The sequence below is a fragment of the Coregonus clupeaformis genome, chromosome 15, assembly GCF_020615455.1.
Source record: "Coregonus clupeaformis isolate EN_2021a chromosome 15, ASM2061545v1, whole genome shotgun sequence".
Taxonomy (NCBI): domain Eukaryota; kingdom Metazoa; phylum Chordata; class Actinopteri; order Salmoniformes; family Salmonidae; genus Coregonus; species Coregonus clupeaformis.
In genome coordinates, this window is record NC_059206.1 from 2,777,701 (window position 1) to 2,799,427 (window position 21,727).

Sequence of the window (21,727 nt, forward strand, 5' to 3'; positions counted from 1 at the left end):
CCTGAGGGCACCACTACAGCTGTATGCTAATTCCCACAGCTAGTCCTCTTGTCATTGGTGAGTAGAAGAAGAATTGCTAATATTTTACTAGCCTAGAAAATAAATTAAATTGTTCTGTGCTGGTGTTTTAGGGAGCTCTGAAGGAGGTGTTTGCATGTTTGAGTAGGCGTTAGTTTGTGCAGTTGAAATCACATCTGTGATTGTAGAGTACACACCTGACCACCAGAGGGCCCTGTCCTAGCAGAAATCACAAAGGAATGTTCATTGAAGTAAGTCCTGTTGGTAAGTACCAATAAGTAAGTCCTTGAAATGAATACATTTACATTTTAGTCATTTAGCAGACGCTCTTATCCAGAGCGACTTACAGTTAGTAAAATACTAGGTTATTCAATGTTGTTTACTGTACACAAGTCTATGAGGTTATATCACACCTTTGCATGGCAACATTACCACCCCCCTCCCGCCATGCCATGCCATTCAGGAACATGTGTTTTCACTTTGTTAGACTATTGAAAGGGACATTTGTGTGTGTGTGTGTACTGCAAACAATTTAAAGCCATACAGTATATAACATAGGTATGGAAATAGTGTTGAATTCACCTCCAGGAGCTGCTGCCTGCTGGAGGACTATTGAGACGTCACTTTGCATAACATCGTAGCCTACACACAATGTTCTACAAATATGTCCTTGCTTGACTCAGAAAATACATTCAGAAATCTGTGTGCAGGAATACCATTTTATATATAGATGATAGCTATGTGATGGGGATTTTATTCCAATCAGAACTTGGAGATCAGTGTAGTGCTATTTGTGTGTCTGAATATTAATATTTTGTACCAAAAATACTAAATCAACCAAATCTCTCATTGGGGAACAATGCAAAGGAATGGTTTCCCCTTTTTTCTGATTTGATCCATATGACCGGTCTGACTACTTGTGTCACACTAAATGAAGGGTCAGTTTGATAGTGGGGATGTGAAAGAGTGTTGTTCAGCCTCTGTCAGTATGATATTAATTTTACGGGTAAATGAGATCCAACGGCTGGAGCATGACCTGCATAAATGCCTAGGCCGACAATAGGTGGCCGGGGGTGCAGTAGCAGAGCTCAGGGTCCTTTGTGTAAGACCAGAGGCGATTATATAGGGATCATGGTAGGCTAGGCGGCCTAAGGGTTGCCACTGAGTAGAGAATGACATATGGGGCTGAGTTTAGTGACCCCTCCACCCTCCCCTCTCCATCTGTTCCCATGTCAGACCAGAGGGGTATACTACAAAGCAGGATCATGGAGTTAGCCAGCTAGCCTGCCTAAATATTCTGATATAACTTTTTATTTTGTAGAATAATAAGCTTGAAATGGGCATGGTCTTATTGATTTAACAAATGAAAATACATATCAAAATGTAGCTTTTTTTAATGTACCATAAAATCAATTGTTATTTCTGGTTGCTTAATCAAAGTTAGCTGGCTAACTCATTGATCCTGCTTTGTAGTATACGCCTCTGCTCAGCTCCTGTCTTAATTCTGTTGGTGCAGACTTGAGTAGCCAGGAGCGCCATGGAACGCCATGGCATGACAATTTATCCTTCTGTCAGCCTGGCTTACAATATCCCTACAACAAAGAAGTCCTGGGGTATAGGAACATGGCCAAATCTGTACATTTTTAACAGTAAGGTGTATTGGTATGAAATAAATGCAATGATATTCAACACTGGATCTGAGCGTGATAGACTAGAGTGGGCGTCGAGAAGACTGACATTCCACTTTTTTGTAAAAGACTCGTCGCTAATCTGATTGGCTGTCCCGGGTGCCACAGGAAGAGGCTTCCGAACAGAGGTGTTCATTGATTGGTTCATTCTGTCTTTGTCTGCGATGAAGCTGAGAAGCATGTCCCGTTTGAATGTGCAGGGATTGGAAGATACCATTTCCATGGACCATCTGTCTCACAGGCTAGTGATACAACAAAGGAGCCAGGATGGTGTTAGTACATGTCGGATATTTGGTTCTTCCCGTATTTGGCTCTGTAAGAAATAGAGGTAAAGTTATTTCTTTATTCTATCCATTTTTGTCTCTTCTCGTTCCCATATATTTAAATATTAAAGCTATCTAGCTGTCATCTGCAATGGCCAAGCTAATAATGCTAGCTAGCCAGCCAGCTAGCTGCGCTCGAGAGAATAAAATCCGGGTTTGCAGTAAAGGTTGTAATCGAACCATGTCAAACGACATAAGCAAAATAGCTAGCTATGTAGCTAATACAGCTATAACGAATACGTAACGTTAATGTTTTGCCATCCGTTTTAGCTTGCACTTATTATTGTCAAAGTCCAAATGTTATCCTGCCAAGCCAACTAAGCAAAACGGTAGCTAGCTAAAACAGCTAACTAGTTTATCTGGCCAGGCTAGAATATTTTGGTGATAGACTTGCGAGTAGTGAGTCGAATACCGTAATTTTCTAGCTAATAATGTAGCTAACTAGCTAGTGGTGTCGTTTCTCCCAATTTGTCCAACTCTAACGGTTAATTATATTTTGCACCGTCGACTAATACCGTAACAACTGGCTGGGTTTTTAATCTGACCAAACAGCTGGTTAGTGAACATGACATCGGTGACATCAATTGTTTATCCATTTTGGTTTAGGCGAGCCTCGAGTCTTGACAACATGGTGTGTGGGGTTAGCTAGTTGCCTTCAGCGAAAATGTTGTGTAGGTATCTAGATGTTATTGGTTGAGGCTGTACTTTTTTATGTCGGCTTTCTAAATCCCTCATTTATATACATTTTAATTATGCGATTAACGCAATAAAATGACTGATTGAATGTGGCAATAGCTGGTTAGGTGGGTTAAAATGTGATGCAGCCTACGACGCGTTTTCTTATTGGCAACATATAGTACGGTCAAAAACACTATCCAGTAGGTTTGGATTATTATTTTTTTTGTCTCAACCCCGAAACCAAACCCCATCTCTATTTTGAGACTATCTAGCAATATGTTCAAGGAAAAACATGAGCACAACTGACTGCCTTTTGTTTTGCTCGATTGCAGACACCATACTACCGAAATTGACCAAAATAACATCCTCCATATGCAGCAAAAGGCTATCTGTGCTGATTATATAATAATACTAATATGAACGTGCATTTTAAAATACATGCAGTAGCACCAATGATTTCATTGTGCTTTTATTTGTGTTCTTTTTTCCTGTTCCATAGTATCGAGGCTGGCGCTACATTCCGCATTTCTCAGACCTTTGTCCCCCTTCATTGTGTAGCTAACGATCATCTGCTGCTGTCTGCCGTAGCCTCTGCCTGTTCTCTGCATCTAGCTGTATTGTGAACCCCTTCTTCTTCATTTCCTCTTTCCATCTGAAGACGACATTGGCATTAAAACCCGAGTTCTCCCACTCATACCGTATCCTTCTGTGTAACAGACTAAAGAATAACACCTTCTCTAGAAAACAGTTTGTCTTTATTTAAACTGTCATGTTGCTCTTTAGTACATAACCCATTGTAGCATTACGCCTATTACTACAAAATGTCGTTGTGATTTTCCCATTCAGTGTGGATAGACTACATTCTGCTGTAAATTTCTGTAAAGTGGATACATTTTGACCCCTTGGCCCCCCGATTTGATTATAGCCAGGCTTGATAGAACTTGAGGATAGCTGTCTCCAGTCATCCCCCTTCAATCAAAGGTGCATTGTACCACTTGCATACCTGATAGCCTGTTTGAATCATGAATCACATTCATTCCCCCTCCCAAATGCTATCATCCTAATCACAATTAACCAATTGGACAGTAACTGGCTACAATAAATCTGCATTCTAATTTGCATGCCTTTATTTCTCAAACGATCCAAAATTGCCACCTTTGATGGTCCACAGAACCTGTTCTAGTGGCTAAACGGCCAGTCGTAATCCTAACCATGTGTACCAGCCATTGTTTCTTCTAATTGAATTAACCCATTTAGTTTGTCACAGCGAATCGACAAGACTTGACTCGCGGTTAAAATTCCCTTTGTGATCCACTGTCATGCCAAACTCCCCAGTCTCTTACACACCTCCACAGAATGCTATCCATTTTACAGGGATGTGTATATCCTGCACTGCTGTAGAACTCCTTTTAGAATCAAAGTGTCTTTATTCTTTGGTTGTGCTTTCTCTCTACCTTATGTTCTTGTATTAGAACCTAATGCATGATCATTTTTAAAATTCTGTTTATGTTTTCACATTGAACAGCAGATTCCAATGTAATCTTTGTGTAGAGATGTCCCTGCTGTACTGAAATGTGCTGTAGCATACACATCTACTCATTGGATGCTGCTTCTGTTCTGTTAATACTACAGAGCATGGTCAGGCCTTGCCTTTGGTCATTATTTGCATGTAGTTGCATTATTATTACTATTATCACACAGTGCCACACATACTAATATTTTCCAATAAAGACTTCTAGTATTTTTCCTAACCTTCAGTGTGCTTTTTGCTGATTTCCATGTGTGTTTCCCCCCCACCCCCCACCGTGCCGTCACTGAGGCGGTCCCCCCTCTATCTCTCTGTGCTCTCATCTCTCTGCTCTCTCTTGTGGAGGCACTTCAAGGTGCTGCTCTCTCCCCAGTCCCAATCATAGGATTAGGGACAGCCAAATCTCTTGTCCTGCTGTGAAATTTCATTTTGACTGAGACATGGGAGGCAGTGATTTGTTGGAACCATACAGTCAACCCCCCCAACCCCCAATCAATACGCATTCCATCTGTATTTAACAGTCTTGTCGGCTGTGACACATTGGTTGTGTACTGTAGTAGTAGTGAGCAAAACTTTCTCCTCTTTTCATCCTTTCCGCCAGTCTCGGTTTTAGTGGAGTCAAAACATATATTTTCGCAATCTGGTTACGAAAGTATTATTCCATATTATGCACAGTGTCACACGCAACTGATGAATTTGGCTTTACATTTTTTGTAAAATAATGAGTCTTAGTGTCTTTCAGATACTGACCAGGACGGGAGATTTTGAGTTTTGTTATGAGGCTGAATACGCACCTTGAAGTCCCTCTACATAACACACAACATTAAACACTGATCTAAACGCTATGGAGGTCATGTCGGTTTTGTTTACTATGTTGTTCTTGAAAAATGTCTTGTTGGAAGTGGTACCAGCCATTCAATAGCTATACAGAGTGGGTAAACACCGGTCATTTCAATGTTACATGTAATTGCTTTATAAAACAACAAACTTATAGGCTAGCCTATATCTCAAAACTAGCAAGGAAAACATTTACATTGACACTTCTTTACCTTGACATATATGCACATAGATGCATATTCTCCTTTGGTTCATTATAGAATGGCACCTAGCTGTTTAGGTGAGCTAGAACAATCGGCAGCAAACAGAAATCAATTAACAAAACTTTCTCTATGCCCGTTTTTGTTAAAGCACATTGAATCAAACTGTATTTAAAGTGGATTTGAACATCTCAATACAATTTACAGTAAAATAGACAGTAAAAGACATTGCATAAATACTATTAAGGTAGAATAAATCTGTGACAAAAGCATTACACCTCAGTTAGTGTCGTTGGTACCTCTTTGCTATGTCTTCGGCAGACTTCTATGTGGGTGTATCACTTTCTAACACACTGAAATTAGCCTAAAGTGTGATTTGAATATGGCAAAACATTTGTACGGGGAGAAAGTATGTTATGTGGGCTAGGCCTACTTGTTTATTGATAATAGAAATGTATGCTAGATTGTGTTCAATTTGGTCTTCACATGACCAATTCAATAACAGACTGCATTGATAGTACAGAGCACTTTTCATGCATACTTAAGACTGCCTTCATTACATTTACATTCTAGTCATTTAGCAGAAGATCTTATCCAGAGTGACTTACAATTAGTGCATTCATCTTAAGATAGCTAGGTGGGACAACACATCACAGCAATCTCATGTTGTTCTTGTGAGGAGAGACTTTCTATGACAGTTGCTTGTACTAAGAAAGCTAAGAGGTCCGGCTAAGGTTCATAGCCTTCCTACCTAGAGCACGCAGGTAAAGGCTATTGTCAGCGCCTTATTCTTCAAACACTTACAAGGTCATATTAGGCAGTCAATGACATACATTATTCAACACTGCTGTAGTGTTCCGTGCATGCAGCTGCTTTAGATTTTGTTTTACATTTGCATTCTAATCATAAGATTAAATAGTACACATACCACAAGGATTAATAAGAGCACCTTTATTTTACTATACTTTACTAAGCATGGGACACCTATCCATAATGGCTTATGAATCTTTTGGGTGCTTTGGGTTATTCATATGCAAAACATAAGGTATTTTCTTAGCTACCCCCTCCTCAAACCAATTTCCTACTGCCATTACATCGGATAGGCCGACATACTAAATCCTTCAGGATTGGTTGATAGCTACTGCACTGCTTAGCCTACACATTACCTCGTCCCCTCCGCTCTTCGTGCGTTGTAAAGTAATGGGATGCTCGTGCTACCGATGGAATTGGGTGTGTAGTGTTGATGGGGATTATGTAGGGGAGAGTAGTAGCAGTGATTATAAAACTGCAGAGACAGCCGGGTCAGACTGCTGCAGTCATGGGTGGGCAGGGCTCATGCCTGTCAGTCATACGGAGGAGACATGCCGCACTGTGGGGAGGGGCTGGCTGTATGTGTGCACGTGCTGCTCTGGAGGGGCTGAGTGCTCAGATATGCACCAGTCAGGAGATTTTACAGCCCGAGCTCAGCGCTGAGAGAGGTATGCGCAGAGAGAGACTGTATGCTGTAGAGGTTGTGTGAGAGGTGCAATGTGTGCCAAATAAGGCCTGTTTAATGTTATTTTATTGTCCTATGGTCCATTTATAATTATAATCATCATAGCACTGATCGTTTCCACCTTGAGTTCTTGTTGTTAAAAAAAATATATGATTATGTTTCTCCTTTGTTATTGGGGTCAGTTTAACCCATTGTTATTGGGGTCCCTGTATCTTTGCACAACAGTGACGTAATGCATTGCGTCAGAACGGAGTGAAAATGCCTTGAAACGGCATCCTCTGGTCCACCGAAACCAGAAGGCAACATTTTTTCTTTCTGCGGTAATTCCTCAGCCAGCCAACATAATGGCTCCTCTTATGGCTCTAAGGTTCACTGGGTTTCCTATGTCTCAAGGCAGCAAAATAATAACCAAGCAGAATCTGTCACCTCGGTTTGTGACTAGAACAGTCACACTGCTTTGAATTACGTAGGCTATGATGTAGAAAGGGAAAAGAGGAATGATGACCACATTTAGAGTTGACCTGAAGTACCCTCTGGATTGTAATTAAATATTCCAACCACTGTATCGAATACATTTATTTAAATCAGTGTAATTTCTTTCCAAATATGTAACCATCAGCTAAACTTGAACCCATAGAGCATTTAGAACCTCTGCTTATCATAATCATTACATAGACATTACAAAGGCAGTGCTACTGGAAATTCCCCTCCAAACAGTAAAGTTAATGATTACACACTCGTCTCTGCATCAAATTAGAATAACATTGCATAGCTGTTTTACAAGCCACTTTTTATCATTATGGATTTCAGTAGTATAATTTTATCACAGTAATACAGTTTTAAAAAAACACTTCTTGCTTGAATTAACTCGGATGGCACTAAAGATGTCTATACATGGAGCCTGGCCATTCATAGTCAGTCTGTGGGTTTGTGCTTTTCACATAAGGCCTGCCTGCATGTCTGAGAGAGGAGAGCCATCCCAACCCCCCCAGACCTTGGTGTCTGTTCCCCAGCTCAGACAGCTGGGAGACTATAACGGGAGCTAAAGGAGCAGCTGTAGTGCCTCCCCCTCCCCACACCTCCCTCTGGCTGTAATGGATATTGATTGTTTGGCTGTGACCCAGCAGCGTGCTGATTCAGCAGGTTGGCCACACTGCTCCTCCTTCCATAGACCGAGACAGACCGAGAGGCGGCCCTAACCCAGGGTTGATACATGAGGAATATACAGTGCCTTCAGAAAGTTCATACCCCTTGACTTATTCTACATTTTGTTGTTTACAGCCTAAATTCTAAATGGATTAAATATATTTTTATTCTCACCCATCTGCACAATACCACATAATGACAAAGTGAAAACATGTTTCTAGAAATGTTTGCAAATATATTGAAAATGAAATACAGAAATATAACATTTACATAAGTATTCACACCCCTGAGTCAATACTTTTTAGAAGCACCTTTGGCGGTGATTACAGCTTTGAGTCATCTTGGGTATGTCTATCAGCTTTGCACATCTGGATTTGGGGATTTTCTCCCATTCTTCCTAGCAGATTTTCTCAATCTCTGTTAAGTTAGATGGGGAGTGGCGGTGAACAGCAATCTTCAAGTCTTTCCACAGATTTTCAATGGGATTCAAGTCTAGGCTTTGGCTGGGCCACTCAAGGACTTTCACATTCTTGTTCTGAAGCCATTCCAACATTGCTTTGGCTGTATGCTTGGAGACATTGTCCTGTTGGAACGTAAATCTTCGCCCCAGTCTAAGGTCGTTTGCTCTCTGAACCAGGTTCTCATCACATATTTGCCTGCATTTGGCTCCATTCATTGTTCTCTTACCAGTCTCCCAGTCCCTGCCGCTGAAAAGCATACCCATAGCATGGTGCTGCCGTCACCATGCTTCACGGTGGGGATGTTGTTTGACGGGGGATGAGCTGTGCCTGGTTTTCTCCAGACATAGTAGGGCTGGGCGATATGGCCAAAATATCATATCACGGTATTGTAAGAAAAACATGGACGGTATTTTATGTTTTTTTTGTTTTTGAATAATACAAGTTCTACATTTGCTTTATGAGTACTGCGTGACTCTAGGGTGGCAACACATACAGTGGGGAAAAAAAGTATTTAGTCAGCCACCAATTGTGCAAGTTCTCCCACTTAAAAAGATGAGAGAGGCCTGTAATTTTCATCATAGGTACACGTCAACTATGACAGACAAAATGAGAAGAAAAAAATCCAGAAAATCACATTGTAGGATTTTTTATGAATTTATTTGCAAATTATGGTGGAAAATAAGTATTTGGTCAATAACAAAAGTTTCTCAATACTTTGTTATATACCCTTTGTTGGCAATGACACAGGTCAAACGTTTTCTGTAAGTCTTCACAAGGTTTTCACACACTGTTGCTGGTATTTTGGCCCATTCCTCCATGCAGATCTCCTCTAGAGCAGTGATGTTTTGGGGCTGTCGCTGGGCAACACGGACTTTCAACTCCCTCCAAAGATTTTCTATGGGGTTGAGATCTGGAGACTGGCTAGGCCACTCCAGGACCTTGAAATGCTTCTTACGAAGCCACTCCTTCGTTGCCCGGGCGGTGTGTTTGGGATCATTGTCATGCTGAAAGACCCAGCCACGTTTCATCTTCAATGCCCTTACTGATGGAAGGAGGTTTTCACTCAAAATCTCACGATACATGGCCCCATTCATTCTTTCCTTTACACGGATCAGTCGTCCTGGTCCCTTTGCAGAAAAACAGCCCCAAAGCATGATGTTTCCACCCCCATGCTTCACAGTAGGTATGGTGTTCTTTGGATGCAACTCAGCATTCTTTGTCCTCCAAACACGACGAGTTGAGTTTTGACCAAAAAGTTCTATTTTGGTTTCATCTGACCATATGACATTCTCCCAATCCTCTTCTGGATCATCCAAATGCACTCTAGCAAACTTCAGACGGGCCTGGACATGTACAGGCTTAAGCAGGGAGACACGTCTGGCACTGCAGGATTTGAGTCCCTGGCGGCGTAGTGTGTTACTGATGGTAGGCTTTGTTACTTTGGTCCCAGCTCTCTGCAGGTCATTCACTAGGTCCCCCCGTGTGGTTCTGGGATTTTTGCTCACCGTTCTTGTGATCATTTTGACCCCACGGGGTAAGATCTTGCGTGGAGCCCCCAGATCGAGGGAGATTATCAGTGGTCTTGTATGTCTTCCATTTCCCAATAATTGCTCCCACAGTTGATTTCTTCAAACCAAGCTGCTTACCTATTGCAGATTCAGTCTTCCCAGCCTGGTGCAGGTCTACAATTTTGTTTCTGGTGTCCTTTGACAGCTCTTTGGTCTTGGCCATTGTGGAGTTTGGAGTGTGACTGTTTGAGGTTGTGGACAGGTGTCTTTTATACTGATAACAAGTTCAAACAGGTGCCATTAATACAGGTAACGAGTGGAGGACAGAGGAGCCTCTTAAAGAAGAAGTTACAGGTCTGTGAGAGCCAGAAATGTTGCTTGTTTGTAGGTGACCAAATACTTATTTTCCACCATAATTTGCAAATAAATTCATAAAAAATCCTACAATGTGATTTTCTGGATTTTTTTTCCCTCAATTTGTCTGTCATAGGTGACGTGTACCTATGATGAAAATTACAGGCCTCTCTCATCTTTTTAAGTGGGAGAACTTGCACAATTGGTGGCTGACTAAATACTTTTTTTCCCCACTGTACATTCTACGTGATTTCAATGTGTTTTTCTCCATTCTGATTGTTTTATACTGTTCAATTCAACTTCAACCTAAAATAATTTTCAGCGTTTTCATACATTTCTGCATTCCTTGCACTCATTTGAGATCATTTCCACACTGTCACGTAGGGCTGCACGGTATGGGCAAGCAATCTAGGCCTTATTTTTAACCAAATGTTGCAATTGCGATTTTACTTCAGATTTAGAGCAAAACACTTTGGTGAACTGTTGGAATCATAAAAATAGAATGATTATTCTAATTCTATACTTAGAATATACTAGTGGGCACATTGAATACAGTGTTGTTTGACATGACAACGAATGAAAATGCCAGGGAGGAGTTATTGTGACAGGGTAGGAACCAAAGTGTTGTGTTTCCTAGGGGACTTTATAATTGTTGGCTACATTGAATGTTTTCTCTTAGCTACTTCATGTAGCTAACGTTCATGCTTTGCGTATTCCTCTTTGATTTAGAAGATACTGTTGCACAAACAACATGCTGATTTAGGTCTACACCGTCACTGGTATTATCAGGCTGTATAGCTAATTATGTTTGCGCTGACTCAGTACATTTATTAGCTAGCTAGCCAGCTAACTAGCGATTAGCATTAGCGGCAAAAAATATTTAGTCCAAGTTGCTAAGAAAAGACAAACTAGCTGTTTGCAGATGTAAGAAACACAAACTAATAGTGTAATTATAGAACGCTAGTGGATTTATATCAAGAAGCAAAGTGAAACAGCATTGTTGTCATCAACATTATTGCATGTGCTGCATTGACCATGCAGATTGAACACAAGTGCGCTCCTCAAGTGACGGGACTGGGCTAGGTCTGTGTGGAAAGCGGCATGGAGAAAGAGAAAGCTGAGAGAGAACTCAAAGTAGCTAAGTAAACTATAAAAATGGACTTGCATATGGTGTATCACATAATAAAATAAAAACATTCAAATACCGTTATAGAAGGTAAAGTAAAAACCCAAACCGGTCCTTGCATCAATACCAGTATATCGTAAAATACGGTATACCGCCCAGTCCTAAGACATAGGGCTTTGGATTCAGGCCAAAGAGTTACATTTTTGTCTCAATAGACCACATAATCTTTTGCCTTATGATCTGTCTTTCATGTGCCTTTTTGCAAACTCCAGGCGTGCTGTCATGTGCCTTTCTCAGGAGTGTCTTCCGTCTGGCCACATTCCCAACTACAGCGCAGATGAAGGAAAGGAGACGTGGAGAGGAAGCCACTTGTCACTATTGAGCCACACCCCAAGAGCCCTTAACGGCTGGTGGATCTAGCAGTTGATCCTATAATGCCAGGCTCCATAATGAGAGGCCTGTAGGCCTAGTGCTCATAGGTCTAATGGTAGTACAACAGTTACATCGCACAGCTCAGCAGGAAGCCTAGCGGTTAGAGTTGGGCCAGTAACCAAAACGTCACTGGTTTGAATACCTGAGGCGATAAGGTGAAAAATCTGTCTGTGCCCTTGAGCAAGGCACTTAACCCTAATTTGCACCAGTGGCGCTGTACTACTATGGATGACCCTGCAAAACAACACATTTCACTGCACCTATCCGGTGTATGTGACAATAAAATATATTATTTGAACATAGCTGCAAGTAGATTATATATGATTATCAACAGTTCAACAGTGGCTCTGAATAAGTAGCATGCTAAAGAACATTTTAAAATATGTGCCACCACATGTTAAACAGTACATTCACGGGAACTCTGCACCATACGAGAATCTTACATTCATTATCTTATGCACAGGTCCAATTTAAAACCAGGGTACTTATTCATAATTCATTATACAAACCCACTTAAACAAAAGTCCACATCAAACCTTAAAATCCAACCTAGCTGATATTATCAGAAGCATAGATTGTCCACAAAACTAAACGGTAGTCGTCAGTGCCCAGTGTACCCCTTTACTCCCAGCTGACCATGTAGAACGACAGGATATCAGCAGGACAGTTGGGCTCTCTCTGGAGCTTAGAGATCGCTCCATGGGGGTCACTGTGTGTCTGCTCTTTCACCTCTTTTGTGTTCTCTCTTCCTGGGTGAGGTCGCTTTCTGTTTTCTTGCTGTGTGTTATTGATCTGTATGACTGTGTGAGTGATCTGTATATCAAATCAAATCAAATCAAATTTTATTGGTCACATGCGCCGAATACAACAGGTGCAGACATTACAGTGAAATGCTTACTTACAGCCCTTAACCAACAGTGCATTTATTTTAAACAAAAAAAGTAAGAATAAAACAACAACAAAAAAGTGTTGAGAAAAAAAGAGCAGAAGTAAAATAAAGTGACAGTAGGGAGGCTATATATACAGTAAAATAAAGTGACAGTAGGGAGGCTATATATACAGGGGGTACCGTTGCATAGTCAATGTGCGGGGGCACCGGCTAGTTGAGGTAGTTGAGGTAATATGTACATGTGGGTAGAGTTAAAGTGACTATGCATAAATACTTAACAGAGTAGCAGCAGCGTAAAAAGGATGGGGTGGGGGGCAGTGCAAATATTCCGGGTAGCCATGATTAGCTGTTCAGGAGTCTTATGGCTTGGGGGTAGAAGCTGTTGAGAAGTCTTTTGGACCTAGACTTGGCACTCCGGTACCGCTTGCCGTGCGGTAGCAGAGAGAACAGTCTATGACTAGGGTGGCTGGAGTCTTTGACAATTTTGAGGGCCTTCCTCTGACACCGCCTGGTATAGAGGTCCTGGATGGCAGGGAGCTTTGCCCCAGTGATGTACTGGGCCGTACGCACTACCCTCTGTAGTGCCTTGCGGTCAGAGGCCAAGCAGTTGCCATACCAGGCGGTGATGCAACCAGTCAGGATGCTCTCGATGGTGCAGCTGTAGAATTTTTTGAGGATCTGAGGACCCATGCCAAATCTTTTTAGTCTCCTGAGGGGGAATAGGCTTTGTCGTGCCCTCTTCACGACTGTCTTGGTGTGTTTGGACCATGATAGTTCGTTGGTGATGTGGACACCAAGGAACTTGAAGCTCTCAACCTGTGATTCGGTGCTTGGTCCTGTGTTGTCCAACAGAGTTCTGTTAACTGTTCATGACTGACGTGTCTTCTAACTGTGAGTGAACTGTATGACTGTGGGTGATTTGATCTGTATGACTGTGGGTCATTTTATCTGTATGACTGTGGGTCATTTGATCTGTATGACTGATCTGTATGACTGGGTGAGTGATCTGTATGACTGTTGTGAGTGATCTCTGTTGTGTGTGTCTGTTTCTGACTGTGTGTTTCCGATTATGTCCGTCTCTGTTCTGACTGTTTGATCTCTGTCTGTCTGTGTGTGTGGTTGTGGTTTCTGTCTTGAGTATGATCTGTCTGTCTCTCTGTTCTGACTGTAATTGCTCTCTGTTATTCAATTTTGTTATTTTACCTTGTCTGATTCTGTGTGGTTGTGCTGCCTGTTAGAGCTGTCTGTGTAGTTGGTCTGTGTGACATTTGATTGAGTGTGACGGATGACTCCCTCTACTATCTGACTGACTGATTTGGTGTGATCACTCTGTCTACTCTCTCTGGTGTCTTGTCTGATCGGGTGAGTGTGTTGTCTTGGCTGATTGGTTGATCACTCTGTACTCTCTGTGTGGATATGATTGGTGTCTCCCTATCGTCTGATGGCTGTGTCTTCTCTGTCTTGATTGGTTGGGGCCTACTTCCTCTGAATCCTGATTGGGTGCACTTGTCTCCTGCAGGGGCACACTTCACCAGGCATCAGCACAGCCATGCTACCTCCTGCCGACACTTCCACCTAGGGGCCCCTCAGGCGCCCATCTCAGCTGAGTTCCCCCTGGGTCACGTCAGCCAACCCCCCCAGACTGGCCTGGCCCCTCACCTGCCCCCGGCCCCCCACCACCCTCCGCCCCTGCCGCCCCCCCCTCAGTTCCAGGACGTCACTGGGCCTCCGTTCCTACCTCAGGCCTTACACCAGCAATACCTCATCCAGCAGCAGCTTCTAGAGGCGCAGCACCGCAGGATCCTCCCACACTCCAGGTAAGACCACAAACACACTTTTTTTAAGCTCACTCTCCTAGACACGTGCGCACACACTTGCATGCTCCATTGGACACACATTTACAGGCCTGCTTTGTCTCTTTCTTTCACTCACACACACTCTGAGTCACTGAGATGGCCAGACACTAGAACACTACACCCCCTCCTATTTCCAAATGCTAATGTATGTAAATGCCTCCTCCGTGCAGACGAACTCTGGAGCGCGTTCCTCTGAACCCTCACAGACTCCGCTCTGGGTACGACTACTCCCCTCCCATCCACGTCCCACAGCCAATCAGCCAGCAGCCGCGCTACCTGGCCGAAGGCACAGACTGGTGAGTCACAGTTTGAAATTAAACGGGAAGCCTTGGAGACGATAAGTCATCGTTTCATCCCTCCATCTGTCTGGCATTAGTGGTGTAGGTTTATGTGTCTCTCCCCCTGTCTGTATGGAGCACCTCGGGAGTGTTTATGGATGTGGGTAGAAGTTACTCATAAGGACATATCTAGGATTAGCAAACCCATTCCAAATCTTAACCGTTTGGGAGGAAAATGCTAAACTGTGATCAGTGTTAATTTTACTCTGTGTTGATGTTAATCTAGGTCTCTGTCCTGTGTGTCTCTCTCTCTCTCTGTGTCTCTCTCTCTGTGTCTCTCTCTCTCTCTGTCTGTTCGTAGGGACCTCAGTGTGGACGCTGGCCTCTCTCACCATCAGTACCAGCTCCAGCAGCTTCCACAGCACTATCAGCATTACCTGGCAGCATCCCCCAGAATGCACCACTTTCCCAGAAACACCTCATCTGCACAAGTGGTACATTCATGACTGTTGGCTGTTGTGGTTGGTCTCTGCTTGTCTATGTTGACTGTTTAGTGGCTGTGTTGTTGAGACTGTCTGTGTGCTGCCTGTTGGTTGTTTGATGTCTGCCTTTCTGTCTTTTCGTCCATCAGTGATTCGGTGCTTGGTCCTGTGTTGTCCAACAGAGTTCTGTTAACTGTTCATGACTGACGTGTCTTCTTTTGTGTGTTTGACAGGTTGTGCATGAGATCAGAAACTACCCGTACCCCCAACTCCACCTGTTGGCTTTGCAGGGCCTCAACCCCTCACGTCACGCTTCCGCTGTACGAGAGAGCTATGAGGTAAATGTCCATCTCTATATCAATTTGACCAATATCTAAAAAAAAAATAAAAAAAATATTAATGCAACATGCAACAATTTCAAAGATTTGACTGAGTTAGAGTTCATATAAGGAAATCAATCAATTTAAATAATAATAATTAATTAGGCCCTAATCTATGGATTCCACATGACTGGGCAGGGGCACACCCATTGGGGAGCCAGGCCCAGCCAATCAGAATGAGTTTTTCCCCACAAAAGGGCTTTATTACAGACAGAAATACTCCTCAGTTTCATCAGCTGTCCGCATGTGAAGAAGCCGGATGTTGAGGTCCTGGGCTGGCGTGGTTACACATGGTCAGCGGTTGTGAGGCCGGTTGGGCCTACTACCATATTCTCTAAAACGACATTGGAGGTGGCTTATGGTAGAGAAATTAACATTCAATTATCTGCCAACAGCTCTGGTGGACATTCCTGCAGTCAGCATGTCAATTGTGTGCTCCCTCAAAACGTGAGACATCTGTGGCATTGTGTTGTGTGACACAACTGCACATTTTAGTGGCCTTTTATTGTCCCCAGCACAAGGTGCACCTGTGTAATGATCATGCAGATTCTTGATATGCCACACCTGTCAAGTGGATGGATTATCTTGGCAAAGGAGAAATGCTCACTAACAGGGATGTAAACAAAATTGGAGAGAAATACACTTTTTGTGCATATGGAAGATTTCTGGGATATTTTATTTCAGCTCATGAAACATGGGACCAAACCTTTACATGTTGCGTTTTATATTTTTGTTCAGTATATATTAATGTTATTGCTTGTGTTACACATGGATACTATACTTGTTTTTAATGGTTAAGCTTTAATGGCAAGATTTAATTATATGTTACCTTATACCAGTGCTGACCGGTTGCTACTTGCATAGGTGTAGTGAAGTTATCTGTCTAAAGCCTTGCTCTCCTGTGCCCTAGGAGCTGTTGCAGCTTGAAGACAGGCTGGGAAGTGTCAGTAGGGGAGCTGTTCAGACCACCATAGAGAGATTCACCTTCCCACACAAATACAAGAAGGTGAGGAGGCAGCTCTCTGAGTTACAAATATATACACACACAAGTGGAGCTACAAGCAACTGCCAAAATAATGTAAACAATTGAGTAAATTAGCAATACAAAGAATATTGAAAGCAGGTGCTTCCACACAGGTGTGGTTCCCAAGTTAATTAAGCAATTAATATCCCATCATGCTTAGGGTAATGTATAAAAATGCTTGCAGGCCATTATTTTGGCTACCATGGCTATGCCTCAATCAACAGGGCACGAGTGGTCACCGAATGTTTGGATGAACATGAAAACGAAGTAAACCATATGCCATGGCCATCTGTCACCCGATCTCAACCCAATTTAACACTTATGGGAGATTCTGGAGTGGCACCTGAGATGGCGTTTTCCACCACCATCAACAAAACACCAAATAATGGAATTCTCGTGGAAGAATGGTGTCGCATTCCTCCAATAGAGTTTCAGACACTTGTAGAATCTATGCCAAGGTGCATAGAAGCTGTTCTGGCTCGTGGTGGCCCACGCCCTATTAAGACACTTTATATTGGTGTTTCCTTTATTTTGTCAGTTACCTGTATATTGCAAATGTAACTAGTGGGAATTTAATGTCTTAACCATTAGACCGAGAGGACATCTTCAAGGTCTGAGGGCTTACAAGTCTCACAGGGCTACCTCACTACGAGAGCATGATTCCAAATCACCCCCGCTACACAAATTCATCATAGATACAAGTACAGGTTAGAATTCTGTGTGGTATTGTACTGTATACAAACTCAAAGTTTTCAAAAAGCAATGTCGCTTACATCTGAAGCCTTAGTTGACTCTTTAAAAACTCTTGACCCTGTCTGATTCTAATCTGAATACAGTGCCTTGCAAAAGTATTCATCCCCCTTGGCGTTTTTCCTATTTTGTTGCATTACAACCTGTAATTTAAATGGATTTTTATTTGGATTTCATGTAATGGACATACACAAAATAGTCCAAATTGGTGAAGTGAAATGAAAAAAATAACTTGGTTAAAAAAAGTCTAAAAAAATAATAACGGAAAAGTGGTACGTGCATATGTATTCACCCCCTTTGCTATGAAGCCCCTAAATAAGATCTGGTACAACCAATTACCTTCAGAAGTCACATAATTAATTCAATAAATTATTAAATTAAATAAAGTCCACCTGTGCGCAATCTAAGTGTCACATGATCTGTCACATGATCGCAGTGTATATATACACCTGTTCTGAAAGGCCCCAGAGTCTGCAACACCACTAAGCAAGGGGCACCACCAAGCAAGCGGCACCATGAAGACCAAGGAGCTCTCCAAACAGGTCAGGGACAAAGTTATGGAGAAGTACAGATCAGGGTTGGGTTATAAAAAAAATATCAGAAACTTTGAACATCCCACGGAGCACCATTAAATCCATTATTAAAAAATGGAAAGAATATGGCACCACAACAAACCTGCCAAGAGAGGGCCGCCCACCAAAACTCAAGCAAGGAGGGCATTAATCAGAGAGGCAACAGAGACCAAAGATAACCCTGAAGGAGCTGCAAAGCTCCACAGTGGAGATTATAGTATCTGTCCATAGGACCACTTTAAGCCGTACACTCCACAGAGCTGGGCTTTACGGAAGAGTGGCCAGAAAAAAGCCATTGCTTAAAGAAAAAAATAAGCAAACACGTTTGGTGTTCACCAAAAGGCATGTGGGAGACTCCCCAAACATATGGAAGAAGGTACTCTGGTCAGATGAGACTAAAATTGATCTTTTTGGCCATCAAGGAAAACGCTATGTCTGGCGCAATCCCAACACCTCTCATCACCCCGAGAACACCATCCCCACAGTGAAGCATGGTGGTGGCAGCATCATGCTGTGGGGATGTTTTTAATCGGCAGGGACTGGGAAACTGGTCAGAATTGAAGGAATGATGGATGGCGCTAAATACAGGGAAATTCTTGAGGGAAACCTGTTTCAGTCTTCCAGAGATTTGAGACTGGGACGGAGGTTCACCTTCCAGCAGGACAATGACCCTAAGCATACTGCTAAAGCAACACTCGAGTGGTTTAAGGGGGAACATTTAAATGTCTTGGAATGGCCTAGTCAAAGCCCAGACCTCAATCCAATTGAGAATCTGTGGTATGACTTAAATATTGCTGTACTCCATCCAACTTGAAGGAACTGGAGCAGTTTTGCCTTGAAGAATGGGAAAAAATCCCATTGGCTAGATGTGCCAAGCTTATAGAGACATACCCCAAGAGACTTGCAGCTGTAGTTGCTGCAAAAGGTGGCTCTACAAAGTATTGACAAGCCACTGTATGTCATTTGATTGGTCCACAGAGGAAGCCTCTAGATAAGAAGATTGGCGAGGAGGGTGAGGAGACTGATGTGGATGAGAAATGTACTATCTGCCTGTCGATGCTGGAGGAGGCAGAGGACGTCAGGTAATGACTGTCAGGTTACTCCGAATATTGAATAATGTCTGCAACACTAACCTATTGCAGCATATCAAATTCGAAGAACCTGCTGAACAAGTGTGATGTGCATGCTGTATATTTTCTCTTTCAGTATGTGTGAGTTGAAGACCAGACGATTGACCTCCTCCCTTCACTCTCTTCCTTTTCTCTCCCGTCTCACCTGTCCAGGCGGTTACCCTGCATGCACCTCTTCCACCAGGGCTGTGTGGACCAGTGGCTGGCGACCAGCAGGAAGTGTCCAATCTGCCGCGTGGACATCGAGACGCAGCTCCACCCGGACAGCTGATGGCCCAGGGGTGGAGCCTGACGGCCTGGCTGCTGTCAATCACCCTGGCGTGGTTCCTGCTCCCTTCCACTCGGCCCTGCCCCTCCCTACATGGGTGCTTTGCCAAATGTCTCCAGTTGTCATGTGACATCATCACCCTCTCTGACTCACGCTTTACTGAGCCAACCCAGGATTACTTACTGCACGAGAGACTGGAGACTGACTCTCTCTCTCTCTCTCTCTCTCTCTCTCTCTCTCTCTCTCTCAATAAAAGCACATCCCCAGCAAAAAAACATGCAAACACTCACACATACATTACATACTATATACACACGCGCACACAGGGTTTACTAGTTGCTTGCTGGAGGTGGGGTGTCGTTGCTGTTGTGTTGTAGGTAGGGGAGGCAGGTGTGTTTCCTGTTTCCTGTGTCTTTGTAGCATGTTCTTAAAGCCATGACATTAATGTACAGAGTGAAAAGCACACAACCCCACTTGCCAGCCTGCCACACACACTGCTTATTCTGCCACAACAGGAAGCTAATCAACCACTTAAAAGCCCTGTCGCCATGTTTGCCTACAGATCATTTGTGATAGTACAGTAGCAGTATCACACAGTGGTATTTTGAACCCCCCCCTCACTTTGTTATAAGAGGGGGACTAACTGAGTGTTCAGATCTCACCCAGCTTCTACTTTTTGCAATACAGTAGTTGTAAATTTGCTTGGGACTGATGCTGTCATCAGTGTTCGGACATAATACGACTATTTCACTGCTGTCATGTCGGCATGGGGTGGCGTGCGTTTGAGTAAATACAGAGGTTAGTGAGTGTTTTTAACCAAATGCGTTATGGTATTGCTTGACCTGCCGCAATATGTATGTTCTGCCCCAGTGTGTGGGTTTCAGTGTATGTTTAACCAATGCTTGCGCGTGCGTGACAAACTTAAAGTGCAGGTTCAAGTGTGTGTTAAGGGTTAAAGGGGAATATAGAAGTTAGCTTAACAGTGATTTGATTGGAGTGCTTGTAGAATACAAAGCCAAATAAGGAATAGTAAAAAATATAAATAAAAAAGGACAACAAAAAAAATGTAGTAGGACCTATCCCCCATCATGCATGCACTGCAGTGACTGAGTGAGGTGTGGCGCATTCTGGTTAAGCAGAAGGGTTAGCTGCCCTGGAAACAGCAACTCTGTGCCATCCCCTCCTGGCTCGGGTGTTAAGGCTGAGCAGTGTAGTGAAATGCATGTTTCAATGTTGGCTTGGGCTGTCGTGTTAGCGTTCAAATAAAAAATGGAGGGCGGAGGAGGGGGTTGTCTGTGCACGACTTAGTTAATCTGAGCTGTGATTATCTTACTCAACACAAACATACAAATGAAGAAAAAGGGAGCACGTTGTCAGTGGCTGTCCCTGACCTGTAGCGTGTGTTCATACTGTCCCTTTTTGGTGGCAACAAAATGGAATCGTATTGTTTACCTTATTGCCTAAAGAACAAGCACATGTGATGATAGATAGATATAGCAACAACCTCTTTTTGTTATTGTATTTGCGTTGGTTTCCGTATATTTAGGTATAAACAGGCTGTGTTTTGGACCGTGAGGAGCTTGTGTGTTGAACTTGTTTTTATGTGACAGATCTCCCCTCGTGGTTGCTATGCTGGTTGCTATGCTGTATTGCTAGAACAACAATGTAGAATATTGTGTGATTGGGGCAGTATCCTCCCCACAGTGCACATGGACAGGACTGGGCTGGGGTCAAAATGAGGACAAAAATAACGGTCATAGAACACTTTTGTTGTAAAAAAAACACTCTTTAAATGTTGATATTTTGTGTTCTTCCTTTTGTTCTGTTGCTATGTTATGTCTGAGTCAATGTGCATAAACACTACATAGGTTTTTAAGGATTAGCACAGGTCCTGTCCTATGCATTGAGAACTCGTGTGAAGGGTTAGGACAGACCCTAAACGCCCTGTGGACTGAAGGATGAGTTGTGACAGTTTGGGACTGACCCTAACTGTCCTGTGCACTGCCAGTGTTGATACTGACTCCTTCTTTAGCCTAGTTTTCTATGGGAAGTTTTGATAGTTTACACAGGGTGTTGTCAGTTGAGATGCCTTAAGTATTTAACAATCATTATTTATTACTAACTGTAGATATCGTGGGTACGTATTTAATTTTATATAGTTTCTTTTTGCAATTGAATCATAATTTATTTATTTAGAAATAACACAAAATGATTTAAAAAATAGAACAATTACCTCATTTTTTTCATTGTTTTAATTAAATGGGAATGCTTCGCATGCAGTTGTATTTTTCCTGAAGAAACTAA

The 21,727-nt window shown here is 42.7% G+C and overlaps 1 protein-coding gene across 3 annotated transcripts; it reads left to right on the top strand.

Moving 5' to 3' along the window:
* Positions 1 to 1,858: 1,858 nt before the first annotated feature.
* Positions 1,859 to 19,663, top strand: LOC121582138 (E3 ubiquitin-protein ligase RNF165-like). Of its 3 annotated transcripts, XM_045224953.1 has the most exons (8): positions 1,859 to 2,034; positions 14,203 to 14,500; positions 14,710 to 14,835; positions 15,179 to 15,311; positions 15,533 to 15,637; positions 16,590 to 16,685; positions 19,004 to 19,107; positions 19,309 to 19,663. In XM_045224953.1, exons 1-8 carry the CDS (start codon positions 1,974 to 1,976, stop codon positions 19,424 to 19,426), a joined length of 1,041 nt encoding a protein of 346 aa, XP_045080888.1. In that variant the 5' UTR covers positions 1,859 to 1,973; the 3' UTR covers positions 19,427 to 19,663. The 3 variants fall into 3 exon arrangements, with proteins under 3 accessions (XP_045080888.1, XP_045080886.1, XP_045080887.1); XM_045224951.1 differs by lacking the exon at positions 1,859 to 2,034 and having other exon boundaries at positions 13,460 to 14,500; XM_045224952.1 differs by lacking the exon at positions 1,859 to 2,034 and having other exon boundaries at positions 13,460 to 14,500; positions 16,593 to 16,685.
* The last annotated feature ends 2,064 nt before the right edge of the window (positions 19,664 to 21,727 follow it).